General features: G+C 39.7%; 1 protein-coding gene across 5 annotated transcripts; it reads left to right on the top strand.

The window, feature by feature from the left end:
- Nucleotides 1-347: 347 nt before the first annotated feature.
- LOC109464828 (cullin-1) lies at nucleotides 348-17,473 on the top strand. Of its 5 annotated transcripts, none has more exons than XM_019761907.1 (21): nucleotides 348-428; nucleotides 1,311-1,381; nucleotides 1,627-1,781; nucleotides 2,196-2,361; nucleotides 2,840-3,007; nucleotides 3,458-3,599; nucleotides 4,078-4,241; nucleotides 5,154-5,316; nucleotides 5,814-5,944; nucleotides 7,039-7,146; nucleotides 7,275-7,381; nucleotides 7,622-7,670; nucleotides 8,072-8,203; nucleotides 10,609-10,729; nucleotides 11,209-11,285; nucleotides 11,713-11,844; nucleotides 12,310-12,402; nucleotides 12,878-12,993; nucleotides 13,633-13,738; nucleotides 14,193-14,306; nucleotides 14,793-17,473. In XM_019761907.1, the coding sequence occupies exons 3-21, from the start codon at nucleotides 1,636-1,638 to the stop codon at nucleotides 14,871-14,873; spliced, it is 2,316 nt and encodes a 771-aa protein (XP_019617466.1). In that variant the 5' UTR covers nucleotides 348-428; nucleotides 1,311-1,381; nucleotides 1,627-1,635; the 3' UTR covers nucleotides 14,874-17,473. The 5 variants fall into 5 exon arrangements, with proteins under 5 accessions (XP_019617466.1, XP_019617465.1, XP_019617464.1 ...); XM_019761906.1 differs by having other exon boundaries at nucleotides 370-624; XM_019761905.1 differs by adding an exon at nucleotides 6,214-6,267 and having other exon boundaries at nucleotides 370-624; nucleotides 1,311-1,781; nucleotides 5,814-5,890.
- Nucleotides 17,474-17,656: the final 183 nt, after the last annotated feature.

Below are 17,656 nucleotides of genomic sequence, written 5' to 3'. Positions count from 1 at the left end.
TGTTATAAAAAAAATATGCAAGGTATATGAAATATAAAAACAATGATGTAGGCACTATGAAACAAGTTTTTCGATGGTAGTATTGCTGTATCAATATGTAGTAAACAATATAGTATCCAGACCACCTTGGTATGATCTTACATCAGTCACAAATATGCAAATGAGTTAACTCTTCCCCACAAAGAGCGCCTGTATGATGTTATAGAATAAAAGTCGCTGGAATTCAATAAAAATTTAGAAACTACATGTCAGAATGCCAAAATAACATACTTTTGACTCCTTCGTAGACAAAAAGAGGCGAGGATAGAGGGTTTTTACATATAACTTATTTAAATACGTCTGATTGGTCAAAGGCGGTCTAGCTGCAGTATTCAACTTAGTCGTGAGGGGGCCAGGAGTGATTTTAGACTTGCGTGGTAGAACAAATGGTAAGAAATTGTTCGCTTTTCCTTGTTAGGTCTATAATAAAACCACAGTGACGAAAGCTAGGGACTAGCGAATAATTTACAGGTGAGGAGGAACGAGGCGTCGTCCTTTTGGTGTAGAATTGTCGTGAAACAACGGACGAAACGTTCCATTCTTTGTGTCAACAGACGGATGTCAGGAGGCCGCCATTTTTGTCGGGTGAGGAAAGACGTCAGTGTATTTTGAATTGATCATTTTCAATTTTTGATCCACGGGCGACGATTAAATCTCTTCGTCGTAGCCTTCCGAGTAAAACACAGTCCACTAGTTTTCCAATGATTGCGCTTGTAAGTCTTCGTTTGTGTTTCGAAGGTTATCGTGACCCAAAGTTTCATGATGGCACAATTTTTTGTCAGAACAAAAAAATTGTGTGGGGAGGGGGGCATATACTTCTAAGTGTATGATTTTTTGGGGGCTGGTGCTTTTATTGAGACAGATCAATGAGGTTTCTTTGGACAAACGTATAGATTTGTATGTGGTAAAGAAATCTTCCCGTGTATTGTTGATTCAGGTTGGATTTTTGCCTGATTTATAACTTTTTAATCTTACAATCAGTAGTTAGGTGCCACATGACTCTCACCAACATTACTGTATATTAGTGCTTACATCATGGAAGTTTTATTTAAGTTTAGAAGATGACAAGTTGTGGCTATCACACAGTGAGGCAGAACTCTATTCTTAGGTTGTTGCGGACTTCAAGCACAATCATGACTAGTAAGTGGTCAAAAGTTTCTTATCAGTGATTTCAGGCTCAGACATGAAAATTATATGTATGTTCATATGTAAGGAAAAATATTTGTCCCATAGCAAAGTGATAACTTTTCCCTGCGATGTTTATATTTCAGAGTCATCCTTATCGAGTCCTGCGTGCAAGAAGACTTCAAGTTCAACACTCCACTTCACACTAGAACAATAGGTATTTTGTTCAGGCAAATTTTGGGTGGCAGTAGACAGTCGATGACAGTAGAGCAACTACATGTAACAAGTACATGAAAAGAAAAACGCTTATAGAATACATTTCTACCGTACAGACTTACTTTAAGTGGCAATACGGGACTTGTATTTGATTTAAGCGCCAGCTTATAACCGGATAACTGGTCAGGATTTTGGATTTCTACACGACGGAGTCTACCAGAGTTATCCAAGATTTCTTCCCGTAAGCGTATCAAGATGTCAGCGGGGTCGTCACGGGGCCAGAACCCGCACGGGTTAAAACAAATTGGCTTGGATCAGATCTGGGACGACCTGAAGGCTGGGATAGAACAGGTGTACCGTCGACAAACCATGGCCAAGCCAAGATACATGGAGCTGTACACGTATCCTTGTCCTGCCACAGTTTTCATGACACTTGTTCATTTAGGAAAATATTGACATTAGCAAATCGGTTGATTCTTGAAGCATGAATACTCATTCTGAAAAAATGTATAAATCATATTAATTAACTTAGAAGGTTAGACATCCAGGTAATGAGAAACACAAGAAAACTGGTAGTAAGTGTTACTCAAGCAACTAGATAGATTTTTGGACAATTGCCTGATTTCAGATTCTACAGCCTAAACAGGATCATTCTTGTAAGTTGTAATTCTCTGAAATAGGGATGGATGTTTCCATTTTGGATTCTGAAAAGTGTGAAATTTTGTCAGTCAATTAATCCGGTAATTGAATGTCAGGAACTGATGACAAATTGTGTGTGTATTTTTGTTGTCTTGTTGACCTTAACTCCAAGCCAGACATGTGTATAACTACTGTACCAGTGTCCACCAGTCCCAAGGACGCGTCTCTTCTGCTAAGAGTAAGAAGGGAGGCCAGCCGACTGGAGGGGCCCAGTTCGTGGGTCTGGAGCTGTACAGACGACTCAAGGAGTTCCTCAAGAACTACCTGATCAATCTCCTCAAGGTACTTCTGTTTCTATAAACTTTAGGGTTTTCAAAGTATCATTTGCATGAATAATGAGGAAATTGTATATGTCCAGTGATTTCCATGATAGGACTTTATTAATAGCAGATGACAACAGATATCAAACATGCAAATATTGATACAGAAACATCACAACTCCTTACTGGTGTTGGTAAATTATGAAAATTTGATTGGCATACACCAGCTTTTTTATCTGTATATGTGTAGCCAGTATAACCAATCCTCCACATAACACTCTGCTTCTCGGGCATGTGGTGCAGTGGCAGCTAGCTATATTATACCAAACAACCTGTTACACCCAACCTTTGCACATCTATTGATGATGCCCCTACTGTACTTGGTAGCGGCAAGTTCCGCTCTACGATAGTTCTAGGAAAGAATAGATTTTGAACACCCCAATCCTTGGTTGATAACTCTGAAGGCATGACTTACCTGGTATTTCTTGTTGTTTTCCCAGGACGGCGTTGACCTGATGGACGAAGACGTGCTGCACTTCTACACCAAACAGTGGGAGGACTACCAGTTCTCCAGCAAGGTTCTCAATGGCGTGTGTGCCTACCTGAACCGCCACTGGGTCCGACGGGAGTGTGACGAGGGCAGAAAAGGGATCTACGAGATTTATTCAGTACGAGCTGTTTTTTTCATATACTGACTTGATTATATGGATAACATCTGCATGCACATCAATTTCCATTCTTTTCAAAAAAGTTTGCAACCTAACTCTCTGTTTTTTCATTAGTCTAATCTCACTTGTAGTATTTTCCTTGATTTTCTGTTGTTTTGAAAGACAGCAGGTGTAAGAAAGTTCCTGTTGTACTGTAGCTTGTACACCACTTGATGTTATAGTACAATGCTTAACTTTATTTTATTTGAACACGAGGATACACAAGGGTAAAATTTTCAACAACCACTGTCGCCTACATCAGGATAATTGATGACATTTACTTTGGCATCATACAAGTATACGATGCTTGCTACCAACACAGATGAACTTCCATGACCATTTGATGCTATTTGGAAGAAAATTGTTCCCTGACTGTGTGAGTTCATTTATTTGTTTTGCTCCCGTCCTCAGCTTGCCCTGGTGATCTGGAGAGAACACCTCTTCAAACCGCTGAACAAGCAGGTGACCAACGCTGTCCTGAAACTGATCGAGCGGGAGAGAAACGGGGAGACCATCAACACCAGACTTATCAGTGGAGTTATACAGTGCTATGGTAAGGCTAACACTCTCTCTTTCTCTCTATCCAGTTTAACATCTTTTTTACCCAAAACTGGAGGTTAGACGTGCTTGCATCAAGTGCAAGTCTTTTTGAAGCAAGATTTTCTTACAGCTGGATGCCCTTCCTAACGGCAACCCAAATCCTAGTAGGGCCCAGGATCCCTCTAACTGAGGGGGGAAATGCGTGTACATGAAAACAGTTACTCAAGAAACTGGACCCTAAGCGGAGTCTAAGCTTTTAAAAAACTGTCAGATGCCACTACTTTTCATCATCGCTTAACGTAATCTGTAGTTGTTATGCAGACGACACACGTGACTCGGTGAGAAAATCTGTTGGCCCCCCCCCCTCTTTGTTGAGGGATGGTTCCGATGCCCTGATGTAGATGGCCTCTTTAATACCTTTTGTAACAAATTCCAAAGCTTTCACTTTGTGTAACTATTGATTAATTCCTGTTAATCTTGTTATTCTCCAGTTGAGCTGGGTCTGAATGAGGATGACCTACTGGCTAAAGGTCCGACACTCACCGTGTACAAGGACTCGTTTGAGAACCACTTCCTGTCAGACACGGAGCGGTTCTACACCAGTGAAAGCTCAGACTTCCTCCGACAGAACCCGGTTACAGAGTACATGAAGAAGGTAGGTCTGCTATATTATTTAGAATGACAATTATTTCTATTTGAATTTACCACAAGTGAAAGTGAAAGTGATCTCGATCCAGTTTAACTCATTGAAGAGCTAATCTTCCACTGGTCGTGACAGAGAAGACAGACGCTATATACAGTATTTACAGGTTCATTGTACCGGGGAAATTTCCCTAGCTCTTTTCGACAAGCACAATGAACAGTGGACCACAGTTAACGTCCCGTCCGAAGGACTGCGACCCTAAACAGTAGCGTGCATGTCGGGTGAGCGACATCAGCCGGGATTCGAACTCCCAACCTCTTAGTCCAGAGGCAGGATCGCTCACCACTGGACTACGCACGCTACTCAAGTAGCGTGTAGCTACAAGTACAAATATTATTACAAGAGGAAGGGAGGACAAAACAGGTGCATTGACACCTTTACAAGTGTCCTCCCTACCCATTGTTCGTCATTAGCAACCAGATTCATAAAACAACAGTGACAGAATGCTGGATGCTGGGTAGAGCCTTGGTTTGGACATTTATCTCTTTAAAGTACATCAGATTTGTCCCTTTTTTCAGTATTTTTAAAAGCCATAATAATGCCTAATAGAAGTCATTTCTAGAAGAAAGCTGTACATGTGAGTTCAGGTACAGTCGTATCAATGAATAACAAAGTTCTTTATTCACAACCACTTGTTCAACTAGAGCTGGTATTTCGAATAATCGTCTGTCGTCTTCGTTAGGGCAATTATGACTGGTTTACCCTGCACTGAAGCTAGGTGTTACTGGTTTACTGAAATGTCAGCTCTTCTTAAACAAGTATTTGTGAATAAAGGACTTTCAATCATTCAACCACCTGATGAAGTTATTCACAGATACAGTTGTATCAGTTTATAGGTACCATCCGAAATTTTCTCAATTTCAGGCCGAGCAGCGTCTACAAGAAGAACAGAGAAGGGTACAGGTGTACCTACATGAGAGCACACACGACGAGCTGGCCAAGAAATGTGAACACGTGCTCATCGAGAAACACCTGGAAATCTTCCACGCAGAGTTCCAGAACCTTCTGGATGCAGACAAAAACGAAGGTATGGTAATGCCTAACCTCCCTTTAGTTACTCATCCTCTAACATCCATGACTATGTTATTGGATGGGCTGGCTATGCCCTCCTTGTAGCCAAGCCTAAATTGAGAGGAGCTTACAGTTGGTGGGGCTGAATCGCAAGGGTCTAGAGTGGCTGCCATTTGGCACTAACTCAATTGACCTCACCACGTCTCCAGGTGTAGCCATATGACACCTCCTCTTTTTTATAAGCATGGTGGGTTTTTTTAACATGCTCTCATCAAACATGTTACGTCCATGTAACGTCTTACTTGAGGGATATCCCAAATCAAAGCTAGGTACTCTTTTCCACCTGAGTGAAGTGAGGAAAGTCTTGTAAAGTGCCTTTCGCAAGGGCACAAGATCAGTGGCATAGCAGGATTTGAACCCTGCACCTCCTGGTTCTGAGCCAAGCACTCTGCTGTTGCACCACAGGACCCCATCTTGCCTGAAGTCTCACATTGATCATGTTTACTTCTGCAGATCTGGGCAGGATGTACAGCCTTGTGTCCAGGATCCATGACGGTCTGGGGGAGCTGAGAAACCTGCTGGAGCAACACATCCACAACCAGGGTCTGGCTGCCATTGAGAAGTGTGGGGAAACTGCCGTTAACGTAAGAAAACATTCAGTACATAATAACCATGTTACTAGTACTGCACATGCACAACCAGGGCCTGGCAGCCATCGAGAAGTGTGGGGAAACTGCCGTTAATGTAACAAAACATTCAGTACTTCTACTAACCATGATAGTTAAATATGGAAAAACACATCCACAACCAGGGTCTGGCTGCCATTGAGAAGTGTGGGGAAACTGCCGTCAATGTAAGAAAACATTCAGTACTTTTACTAACCATGATACAGTAGTTAAATATGGAACAACACATCCACAACCAGGGTCTGGCTGCCATTGAGAAGTGTGGGGAAACAGCCGTTAATGTAAGAAAACATTCAGTACTTCTACTAACCATGATACAGTAGTTAAATATGGAACAACACATCCATAACCAGGGTCTGGCAGCCATTGAAAAGTGGGGGAAACTGCCGTCAATGTAAGGAAACATTCAGTACATAATAACCATGTTACTAGTAGTACTGCACATCCACAACCAGGGTCTGGCTGCCATTGAGAAGTGTGGGGAAACTGCCGTTAACGTAAGAAAACATTCAGTACTTCTACTAACCATGATACAGTAGTTAAATATGGAAAAACACATCCACAACCAGGGTCTGGCTGCCATAGAGAAATGTGGGGAAACTGCCATCAATGTAAGAAATATTCATTCTACACGTACACCCATTTAACATGTTACTAGTACTGCACGTCCATAACCAGGGCCTGGCTGCCATAGAGAAGTGTGGGGAAACAGCCGTCAATGTAAGGAAACATTCACTGTGTCCACAAATTGTGTTATGAAGCAAGTTTAAACTGTAATTTCCAACACAAGAATCGGACTTGAAAATGACTTCTACCATCACAGATAAAAATGTTGGTTACCTGGTGGGTTAGGCACTTGTTTTGTTTGTGTAATTGTGTCAATACACATTTTTAATACACGTGTGTATTGCACAAATATGTACAATACACATAGGTGTTACTCAAACACTAATGTTACTGTTCTCATTGTCATCCTCTCCACCCTTTTCTTTTGAAGAGTTATTGAGAACTTTTTTTTCCAGATATGTTTAAAATTGCTTCTTGTTTTGCAGGATCCCAAGGTGTATGTACAGACCATCCTGGAAGTGCACAAAAAGTACAATGCCTTAGTCCTGACAGCTTTCAACAACGACTCTGGATTTGTGGCATCTTTAGATAAAGTAAGTTGTCTTTGTTGCTTTGTCATTTGTAAAGCTAGGAGGAGGGTGCAATAGATTATTATAAATACATAGACTTTTTACAGTTTTTTATGAAATGTTTGTACATCTGTTGGGATGTATTTTTCCAGGCATGTGGTAGATTCATCAACAACAATGCAGTAACACGGATGGCCCAGTCATCCAGCAAGTCTCCAGAACTACTGGCAAGGTACTGCGACTCACTGCTCAAGAAAAGGTAATGCTTTGTTTGTTTGTTTCCTAACCATAACCATTAAACCACCTTCAAGCATAACATAATAGTTTTGTACAAAAAGTACAAGCTATGTAAGGCAGGACTGTAACTTGTTCAAGCAGTATTGAACTGAATAATATTTCATGTTTTCTTTATTTACACTGGTTTTGGTACCCACTAATAATGTGTTGACTGAGGAAGTTGTCCATGGGTTCTTACCTTTGTCTTTCTTTTATATTTTAGCTCGAAAAATCCAGAAGAAGCTGAGCTAGAGGACACCCTGAACCAAGTAGTGAGTAAAAATTTGTTGGGTTGGTATTTTTGTAGCATAGTTGTGAATATACATTGTATGTTGTTTGCTGTATCATATCTTTTGTTCAAGATGTAATATCTAATGGTACAAACTCTAATTACAGAATCACTAGACTATAGAATAACCTATCACGTGATTGTTTCCCATATGGGTATAACCTTAAACATTTCAAGTCTAAGGTCAACAAACATCTGTCCTCACTGGCTGTACTGTAACCCAAAACATTTCGAGTGGCTCTCATGAGCCTTGTTTTGTGGTGAATCACGAAGTAAATAAAAAAAAAACTTTGATTAGCTAAAGAACGATAGGAAAAACATTTACATTGTGATTATACATGTAGTTGAACTTTAAGAATCAAAGTATTCTGTTCCTACCCCCAGATGATAGTATTCAAGTACATAGAAGACAAGGACGTGTTCCAGAAGTTCTATGCCAAAATGCTGGCCAAGCGTCTGGTGCAGCACAACTCTGCCAGCGACGATGCAGAGGCCAGCATGATCTCTAAACTCAAGGTAAGTTCACCTTCAGCTTCTAACAGGTCCAGGCTCGAAATTCATTTTTGGGAATAAGTGCACTGGTGCACCCAACTTAAAAATAAAAAATTGGGTGCACAAAAAAATTTTTGGGGGTGCACCATGTAAAATGAAGTAAGTAGAATGTCAGCAAAAACTGACTATGTTTCTGACTATTAGATGTTAAGAATATGCTGTATACATACATTTCACATCTTGACATACATAAACCTACAAAAATATTTGGGTGCACTGGTGCACCCACAGGAAAAATTGGGTGCACAGCTCCAAATTTGGGTGCACTAAGGTGCACATGCACTCAGTATTTCCAACCCTGGGGTCAGAAAGGTCAGTTCACCTTCCACTTCTAACAGGTCATAACAGTAACGGTATTTTTCTTTTTACATGTGTACTGCTCTTGTTCGTGTCATATTCCCCCAATGGTATGGTACAAAAAGAGCACTTTGTTAAAATCTTCAGTATGGGTGTTCCTGGGATGATTGCCAGAGATCAAAGTCATTCAAGGTAATACATGTACAAAATGTAGTACTCTCATGTCCCTAATAAACATACCCCCCGGAATAAACATACCCCCCGGACAAATCTTCAGAGTCTAATAAACATACCCTCCGGAATAAACGTACCCCCCGGAAAATGACCAAATTGACAGGTGAACTGTGTGTCCATGATACTAAAATGTGCTCTTTATTTCAATACCAATATATGGGCAAATCTTTCACTGTTACATTTAATTAGTGAGTATATATCACTTTAATTAATGAGTATATATATATTGTACTTGTTTTGGGGAAATACAAAATCCGTAGGAGAAGCTATTGCATTTTACACTTCTGAAATGCACTTTGCTAAGCCTTCTCCTGCAACTTGAGTTGAAAATCTGACTAACTTAAGAGATAGAAATTCAAGCCCAATTAAGTACAAATATAGGGGTTTAAAGAGTATATGTACAACAAAATCCATTTATATTATTATTTATAACATAATAATTATTTGGTATGGTACATTGTCTAGTCTGGTCAAAGTCTGGATTCTGAAGAGGAAAAACTTCTGAAGAAAAAAACTTTTGAAGAAAAAAAATATTATTCAGCATAAAATTTTGATTGGTTTCCATCTCATTGTTTTTTTAAAAATCGCTAATGTGATTGTATCAATTTTAAACGCCCTAAAATTAGCTAAATCGGCACTTTTACGGTGATTGCGCAATATGGGTGCCCTATGACCTTTGACTTTTTACGGGTCATGCTGCTCAGGCGCTAGGCGCCCTCCCCACGTCGGCCGTCCGTCTTGTGGGCAAATTTCTACTTTTTTAGGGGTTTCGGAACCTAAAAACTAACACCAGGGGGAAAATAAACCACATACGTTTTTTTCATGGTAAATATCGCTAAAATGGACCAGGCATTTTTCTCCCGCTTTGCCGATTTTGACAAGGACAATGCGGCCGCCATGTGCTAAATACGTCGATTAGCTACTCGCCTTCCCCTTCGGTTTTGTGGGCAAATTTTTGCTTTTTCAGACGTTTTGGGACTTAAAAATGGACAGCAGGCGAAAAATAAATAATATACATTATATTCATGGGAAATGCCGCTATCATGGACCAAATATTTATCTGTGACGTGTTGCCGAATTTTGCGGCCGCCGGCCACTTGCTGATGGTGCGGTACGTATGGACAATTTTTTTCCCAAAAATTAATAAACGTACCGTCCCTAATAAGAGTGTACCGGGTGGACGTTCGGGCCGAAAAAAATAAACGTACCGGTACGTTTAATCGGGACATCAGAGTATGTATCTGCAGGGGTTGTTGGAATATTCTTGCTGTATATGCAACCACTGCCTAGTCCAAACTTGTTGCAACGTTGCCAACGTTTTTGGTTGTCAGGAAAATAGTACATGTCGTCAGAAAGCAGTTACTCAAGCAACTGGATATGATTTTGGAAACGGTCATGGATATGATTTTGACCGTTTCCAAAATCATATCCAGTTGCTTGAGTAACTGCTTTTTGCCGTATTGTATCACCTGGATGTCTAACCTTCATCGACATAAATAGTACATGTATCTGAAGAAACAGAGTTCAGTTCATCTGTCTTCAGTCTTCATATCTGAGGACTGATGGTTTATTAGACATACATGTAGTCCTGCTTGGGACATCACATCCTGATAGTTGTTATATTTTCATTTTTTGGCAAGATTTATGAAGGGTCCCCCCCAAAAAAACACCCCTATGCTGCTTGAAAGATAGCATAGAGGTCCAAAATCACAGCATAGGGGGTCCAAATCACAGCAAAAAGCCTATGCTCAAAAGGCCTGGTGAGAACACTGAGAGCTTAAGCCATGTCTCTGTTTTAGAACTGATATATTAAAGCCCTGTTTATGTTTGCCATGCAGCAAGCCTGTGGGTTTGAGTACACGTCCAAGCTGCAGAGGATGTTTCAAGACATCGGAGTCAGCAAGGACCTCAACGAGCAGTTCAAGAAACATCTGGAGAAGAGCGGCGAACCTTTGGATGGTAAGAAAAAAAGCCTATTGGGTTTTTTAGACTTTGAAACTGCATTGCATAGACCTGTTCGTTGGCCAAAGACATATATGCATCTGCAGTACAAAATGTACATGCAAATCATGAGAGCCAGCACATTGGTACAATGTACTGCAGCTGCAGCACGAAGCCATGGTTTCTGTTGCATGTTTTGCCAACATTGCATCAGAATTTTATCTTTTTTATTTACTTCATCGGTCACCACAAAGCAAGGCTCATGGGAGCCACTTAAAAACATCTGTTGCATAACATATCTTTTCCGACACAATATTTGAAAACCACAGACAGAATGCCATCCTTAAATACGCAAACACGGCGTTAAAAGATATGTTCTGTAAAAGTGCTATGCACAATACATTGCACAGTCTCAGTACATTTGCCAACATGCTATCAGAGCCATGGTTGAAGAAGAGGTACCATTTTCCCCTGACATGTCTGTTCTGCCTCCACAGTGGACTTCAGTATCCAGGTGTTGAGTTCTGGGTCCTGGCCGTTTCAACAGGGAGCTTCTTTCACCCTGCCTAGTGAGGTATGTACTCTTGGAATGACTTCTTTCAATGTTCCTCTCAACAATCGAATGTTTTCAGTCCCCTGTCTGAACAATATGATGTGAAATGTTGTTGTTATGCTTGTCTCTCTCTGTCAATCAGTCTTAACAGACTATGATTTAAACTGCGCAACTTGGGATGGTACATAGTTCCTTTACAAATCAAATTTGAGCTCAAATACAAGTCTTCTTAAGTTTATATTGTCCTTATATTACATCTGTTATTACGCTTAGTAGATGTGGTCTCTAAGTGCTTGGTCTTTGGTATCAGTTCATGTACTAGCTATAGGTTTAGGCCTTTGGTGACCTGAAATTTTGTTGTCCTAACAAATGTACGACTCCTGCTGCTATCCCACCCAGTTTGTGCTGCAGGTTTAGTTTGAATGTTCTGTTGCGTCCATGTTTTCAGCTGGAGCGAAGTTTCCAGCGTTTCACCACGTTCTACAGCAGCCAGCACAGCGGCAGGAAGCTGATGTGGCTCTACCACATGTCCAAGGGAGAGCTGGTCACCAACTGTTTCAAAAACAGGTACACCCTACAGGTAAGAACCAGTTTTTTTTTTCTTCATTTCTTCTTTAAACTTCTCCATTTACAAAATGGAAGGGGAGACAATGCATGTGATAACTCACCTCTACTAGTTGTCACCCCCCACAACATACAGAAGGAAGAAAGACGCAAGAAAAAAAAGTACAATTGGTAACTTTGAATATGCAGAAATGTAGCTCTAGATATATCCATGTACATCATAGTACATTGTATTATCATGGTCTTGTGGCCAGATAGGCAGTACAGCTACACAATAGTAATTGATACATGTTTATGTTTAACCTAGAACTTCTAATGCTTGCGTTTTTGACAACTTAGCAGTTGGTGAAATAGCTATGTCATTGGGAATTCATTCATCATTGTATATCGTAATTTGCATATTCTTGTGTATCTATGCTTTGTTGTCTATCATGGTGACTCTGTTCCCTGACTAATGTTGACATGATTCTTGCCCCCCCAGGCCTCGACGTTCCAGATGAGTGTGTTGTTACAGTTTAACCAGGCAGACAGCTACACTGTGCAGCAGCTACATGAACACACACAGCTCAAAATGGTCAGCAACAAACTCTACTTCCTAGCACCAATGTTCTTATAATGTTCAGGCCTTAGCCTTATTTGTTGCTACAAGTTTTATCTACTAAACAGATGGACACCAACCATATTCCAGCTCTCACTCCTCTGTATTTTGTACCATGTATGTGTAGAAGTAGGGGTATAGATTTCTTAGGACTTTAAATGATGTAAACTGTATCTTTCTGATATATTTTGTCTGACCCTTACCTCTTCCCTTATGACCTCAATGAAAAGCGACCTGCAGGCTGATTTGAGCTTCTCTTGAATAATGATTGGTTCAAACAAACTATCAATGTCAAGATCTGTATTGTGACTATTACCTAGTATCAAAAGATAAGTTATCTGTACGTGGTACAAAGAAACATGTATACAGTAGTAGATTTTCACATTGTGACCTGTGCTATTAGCTGTCTTGAAAACGTACACAACTGAATCTTGCTCTCCATTTTTTTCAGGATATCCTACAACAAGTCCTTGCCATCTTGTTGAAAGCAAAACTGCTAGTAAGCGAAGACCAAGAGGAGGAGTTGAAGTCAGAGTCGGTGGTGTCTCTCTTCCTGGGCTACAAAAAGTAAGTACAGTGTCTGCTGTGAAGTGTGATGTCCTTGTACCATGTATGTCGTAACACTCAATCACTCACTCACTCACTCACTCACTCACTCACTCACTCACTCACTCACTCACACTCACTCACTCTCACTCTATCACTCACTCACTCTCTCACTCACTCTCTCACTCACTCTCTCACTCACTCACTCACTCACTCACTCTCTCACTCACTCAATCACTCACTCACTCACTCACTCACCCATTCCCTCACTCACTCACTCACCCATTCACTCACTCACTCATTCACTCAATCACTCACTCAATCACTCACTCACTCTCTCTCACTCTCACTCACTCTTATAACACTTAAGTTCAGTCTGTGAATAGTTTGTAAGTACAGTAATGTTACCCTCTGTATGTGTTGATTTCATGTAATCGTTTATTTCAATTCTGTCAGATTAGCAGGCAGGCTAAAGGGACTCCAAAAAAAGAGAAGAACATATGTTGTAATGTTTTGTCTTGTCTTGTTTTGTCTTGTCTTGTCTTGCCCTTTGTACTAGCAACTGGCTAGCTGGGCTGCCCTGGGTGTGAGGTTTGAAGAGCCAAACCAAGAAATAAAGATGTTAGTTTGTAAAGCCTTGTTTTTTTTTGCCGTTTACAGTAAGAAGCTGCGAGTGAACATCAACGTGCCGATGAAGACAGAACAGAAGCAGGAACAGGAGACGACTCACAAGCACATCGAGGAGGACCGCAAACTTCTCATTCAGGTTCCACTTTTCTTCATTTTCTACATTCTCATTGGAAGTTAAAACTCTACTACTTGATAAGTTACAGAGATTACTTCCAGACATCCATCACTCTTTTTTAGCATCACCAGATCTGGTCTTTGGATGGTTTTATATGGAAGTTCCAGTCCAAGACTGTTCTTGGGAAGTATAAGGTATAACAGTCCTTTTTGAAGTGTCTTTATTTCATTATTTGGCTCTTCCATTGGGACAAAACAAGCAATTGTTCGCCCTGTTGTCTCCCCTGTAATATATAGTGAAAAAAATTATACATAAATAAATAAATAGATAATACACAATAATAATGGCATACAAGTTAATTGTTGATTGACTTGTATGAGTTCAGATGATAAACTTGACTGATGAGTTACATGAGTTCTGATGTGGAATATTTGACTGACAGTTTTATACCATCCTGCTGTTGTGTTGTCCCCAGGCTGCCATTGTCCGAATCATGAAGATGCGTAAAGTGTTAAAACACCAGCAGCTGCTGGGAGAAGTGCTGACTCAGCTGTCCTCCAGATTCAAGCCCAGGGTACCTGTCATCAAGGTAGGGCTGTTTGTTTGTTTGTTTGTCTGTCTGCCTGTCTGTCTGTCTGTCTGTTTGTTTATTCCATAGGTTACCTATTATCAAGGTAGGTATGCTTGTATGTTTGTTTATTTCATGGGATACCTATCATCAAGGTACATTTGTTTGTTTGTTTGTTTGTTTCACCAAGGGATGATTAACTGTACTGTAATTCACATTATGTTCACAGTAGCAAAAGTTTGCAGTCTGAGAAAAATGGAGGTGTTCATGGAACTCTGTGTTCACAATTGGAGGAAAAAGAAAGCGATTGATTTGTTAGCTTAAATGATAATTTTGTGGTACAGAAGTGAGTGACTGTTAAAATCACGAACATAAAAGTACTTCGAAAGAATCATGGATTACACTAGTCTTGTACTTAACACTTTTTCAAGTAAAATGGACTTACCTAAAGTATGCATACTTCTAAATAGTCTATCATCATCATCATTAATTGTTGTTGCCCTCCAGAAATGCATCGACATCTTGATAGAGAAGGAATATCTGGAGAGGGTGGACGGGGAGAAGGACACCTACAGCTACCTGGCATGATGACTTCCAACCTGTATAATTCAGCCACCCCCCTCCCCCCTTCCTCAGCTTATGGTTCTGTTCTTATGCTGCACATATCAGTGTATATAATACTTTTTCCTATATGATTCAGATCCTGTGTTCTAGAGAACAATTCGTTAGTTTGATGAGAGAGTTAATTAATGATTTGATGAACAACTATTGTCTTAATAAGATACCGTGAAACAAAAGCTGATGTTTTGTGAAGATAATACACATACCCACACAACTCTGATTCCAGTGACTGGCAAAAGAATTAGTCGGCCAAATGTGTTCCTAACTAACCACGGCCAGAGCTTTATGTGTACTGCCAATATATTGGCTGTAGAGTTTTTACCAAGAAGGATACCAGTACATACAATATGGTATAGTGTAATACAGTAGGTCCCTTTGCAGGACTTCCACCCCCATTCAAGTCAACCCAATGCAGGCACCGATAGAACTAGACACAGAAAAAGAGCTTTGCAAAGCAAATCTCTGTAACAGCGTTTTTGATATTCATTGTACAGAGTCGAGATTTCAAAAATTGTCCTGCTTGTCTAAAAATTATGTTCTTGTATTTATAATGCCAACCCATCATCAAGACAGGAAAGACAATGAAATGTTGCTCCACGCTTTGTTTCCTGTATCCAACATTAAGATGTGCAACTCAATATATTGAGAAAGTGTCCATAGATTTCCATTAATAGACCCTACTAGGAAACATTGTGTTCAGTGTTAACATTGGGAGGGCAGGGATTTGATTTTGCCTCTGTTGTTGCACAATTAATTGCCAAGAAGGCACCTGTATGTAACAATTACGTTTGATATAACAAATGTAGATTTGACAAGAATTTCAGCGTAAGGTTTAAATGTTGGTCCACCATGTAGGGTATAAGTTACAGACTGTAAATTTGGAGTAATTTTTTGATGAACTTAATTATAAGCTTCCGAGTTCTCTGTTGGTTATTAGAAATAGAAGCACACCACTTAAGACTGGAGGGAAAGATTGGAAGAAGGGAAAAAAATATTTTGTTGAATGATGTAAAAAGATTTCTGTTACCATTCTGGGGGAAGTGAACAATCACCACGTGCACCACTACAGTTAAGTCAAGGAACATTCACAGAAGGAAGTAAAGATCGGATTCGGGAGGAACCTAGCAAGACTTGTGCAAAGACCTTATCTCAAGAACATGCTGCACTAAAGTCTTGTTTGGTAGGTCATCCTTGGAAAATCTTGAGAATCTTTCAAATAAGCTACAGTGGAACATTTGACCCCAAATTCTGTAGTAAAATGTTAGACCTGTGCAATCCACCAATACAGTGTACAATGTACATGTGTTTATAGAACTTTCTAATCTTACACTGCAGACCAAAATAATGGTAACACAAGTATTTAACCCAGGTTCATCTGAAAATGTGTGAACAATAAAGAATGCCTTCCATGAATTTGAATGATTGATACTGGTATTCAAAGTATGCTTGCAGAATACATTCAATGAAGCTGCAGAATTTTGTCCACACACAGTTCACTCTCCTACCAACAAAATGTGATCTTACATACTTGCTGCAACTTTAGGAAGGTATGTAAGTACAGACATGATTGGAAATGTGGAAGGTTGTTTAAAACAGTCTGTTTAATACCAGTTTCTGAAATTAAAACCATTCATTTTGCCTGTCATTTGCTATGTTTTCTTACTGCAAGTCAGCAGTTAAATGTATTGGTTGATCATCAACTGGCAAATGATATCAACTTTGTGTTGTTTATAATATGCTTTGGAATGAAAAGTTCAATGTGCATATTGAAGCTTGTTGTGTATCATCTATGAAATATTTTCCTGTTAATAAGGTATATGTCATGTTTAATGTATGATGTTAGAATGGTGCTCCACCATACTTGAAAAAGCTTTTGAGACATCAGGCCAAGTCTGTCTCATGTGGAGTTTTCCTCTATTGTCATAAAGATATGGTCCATAATATTATACAATGTATGTGGAATAATATGGATTACATACATTTTCTAGTTTTGCCTCAGCATCCATACAAGGTCTTACTGTATTGAACAAAACTGTGGATTTTGTTTCAGAAACACACACACACAAAAGCAACAAGAGGAACACAGAATTTCAGTGGTGTAATTTTAATTGACTTAGGATGTTTTCCCATTCAGTGGAAGAATTGAGACCCTATTTTTCAATGCTCCAACATGTATCCAGATTCAACCAAGGCTTGCAAAAATGCCTGTTGGATTGTTCACATGTTGGGTAGCAGAAAACGACTATATCAGTAGTTTTGTTGGAATATATTGATGACAGGGAGTGGAGCATTGTGGTATTGGAAAGTGGTGGATCACATTTAATGCACTGGTGAGTTAAATAAGTCTCCAGATTTGTTTTTTTTTTGTACAGGAATTCATTTCAGACAAGATAACTGTTCGCTATACTTGTTCACAGGTTCCAGCACAGATTGTGATGAGAGATAAAGAGAAGACCCAGTGCTGTTATCATAGGAGGTTTTCTCTTTAAGCTGTACCATATATTAGGTTAATACTATTTTTCATCCGCAGACCGTATGCGGTGATCAATAAATAAACTTTGAATGAACTATTTTGTGGCATTGTTTTCTAGGACAGTTTCAGACTTTAGCTTTCATCTATTTAAGCTGCAAAAGTTGAAAAATTGACATGTGTTTCCTTGATCTGACATTTGCATATCTGTTTCACAGTCTTAGTAGAAACGATCCCCCCCCCCAAAAAAATCAATACAAGTACATGTACAAAATGTAAC

Source organism: Branchiostoma belcheri, unplaced genomic scaffold (assembly GCF_001625305.1).
Source record: "Branchiostoma belcheri isolate BF01 breed outbred unplaced genomic scaffold, Haploidv18h27 scaffold141, whole genome shotgun sequence".
NCBI classification, from domain to species: Eukaryota; Metazoa; Chordata; class Leptocardii; order Amphioxiformes; family Branchiostomatidae; genus Branchiostoma; species Branchiostoma belcheri.
The sequence above is the reverse complement of the archived record's forward strand: the minus strand, read 5'-3'. Positions and strand labels throughout refer to the sequence as shown.

Bases quoted from the DNA above. Each gene is read 5' to 3' on its own strand.
- LOC109464828 (XM_019761907.1), top strand. From the start codon at position 1,636: ATGTCAGCGGGGTCGTCACGGGGCCAGAACCCGCACGGGTTAAAACAA. The intron at 7,671-8,071 runs GTGAGTAAAAAT...TCCTACCCCCAG, and splicing joins AGGACACCCTGAACCAAGTA to ATGATAGTATTCAAGTACAT. The intron at 10,730-11,208 runs GTAAGAAAAAAA...CTGCCTCCACAG, and splicing joins GAGCGGCGAACCTTTGGATG to TGGACTTCAGTATCCAGGTG.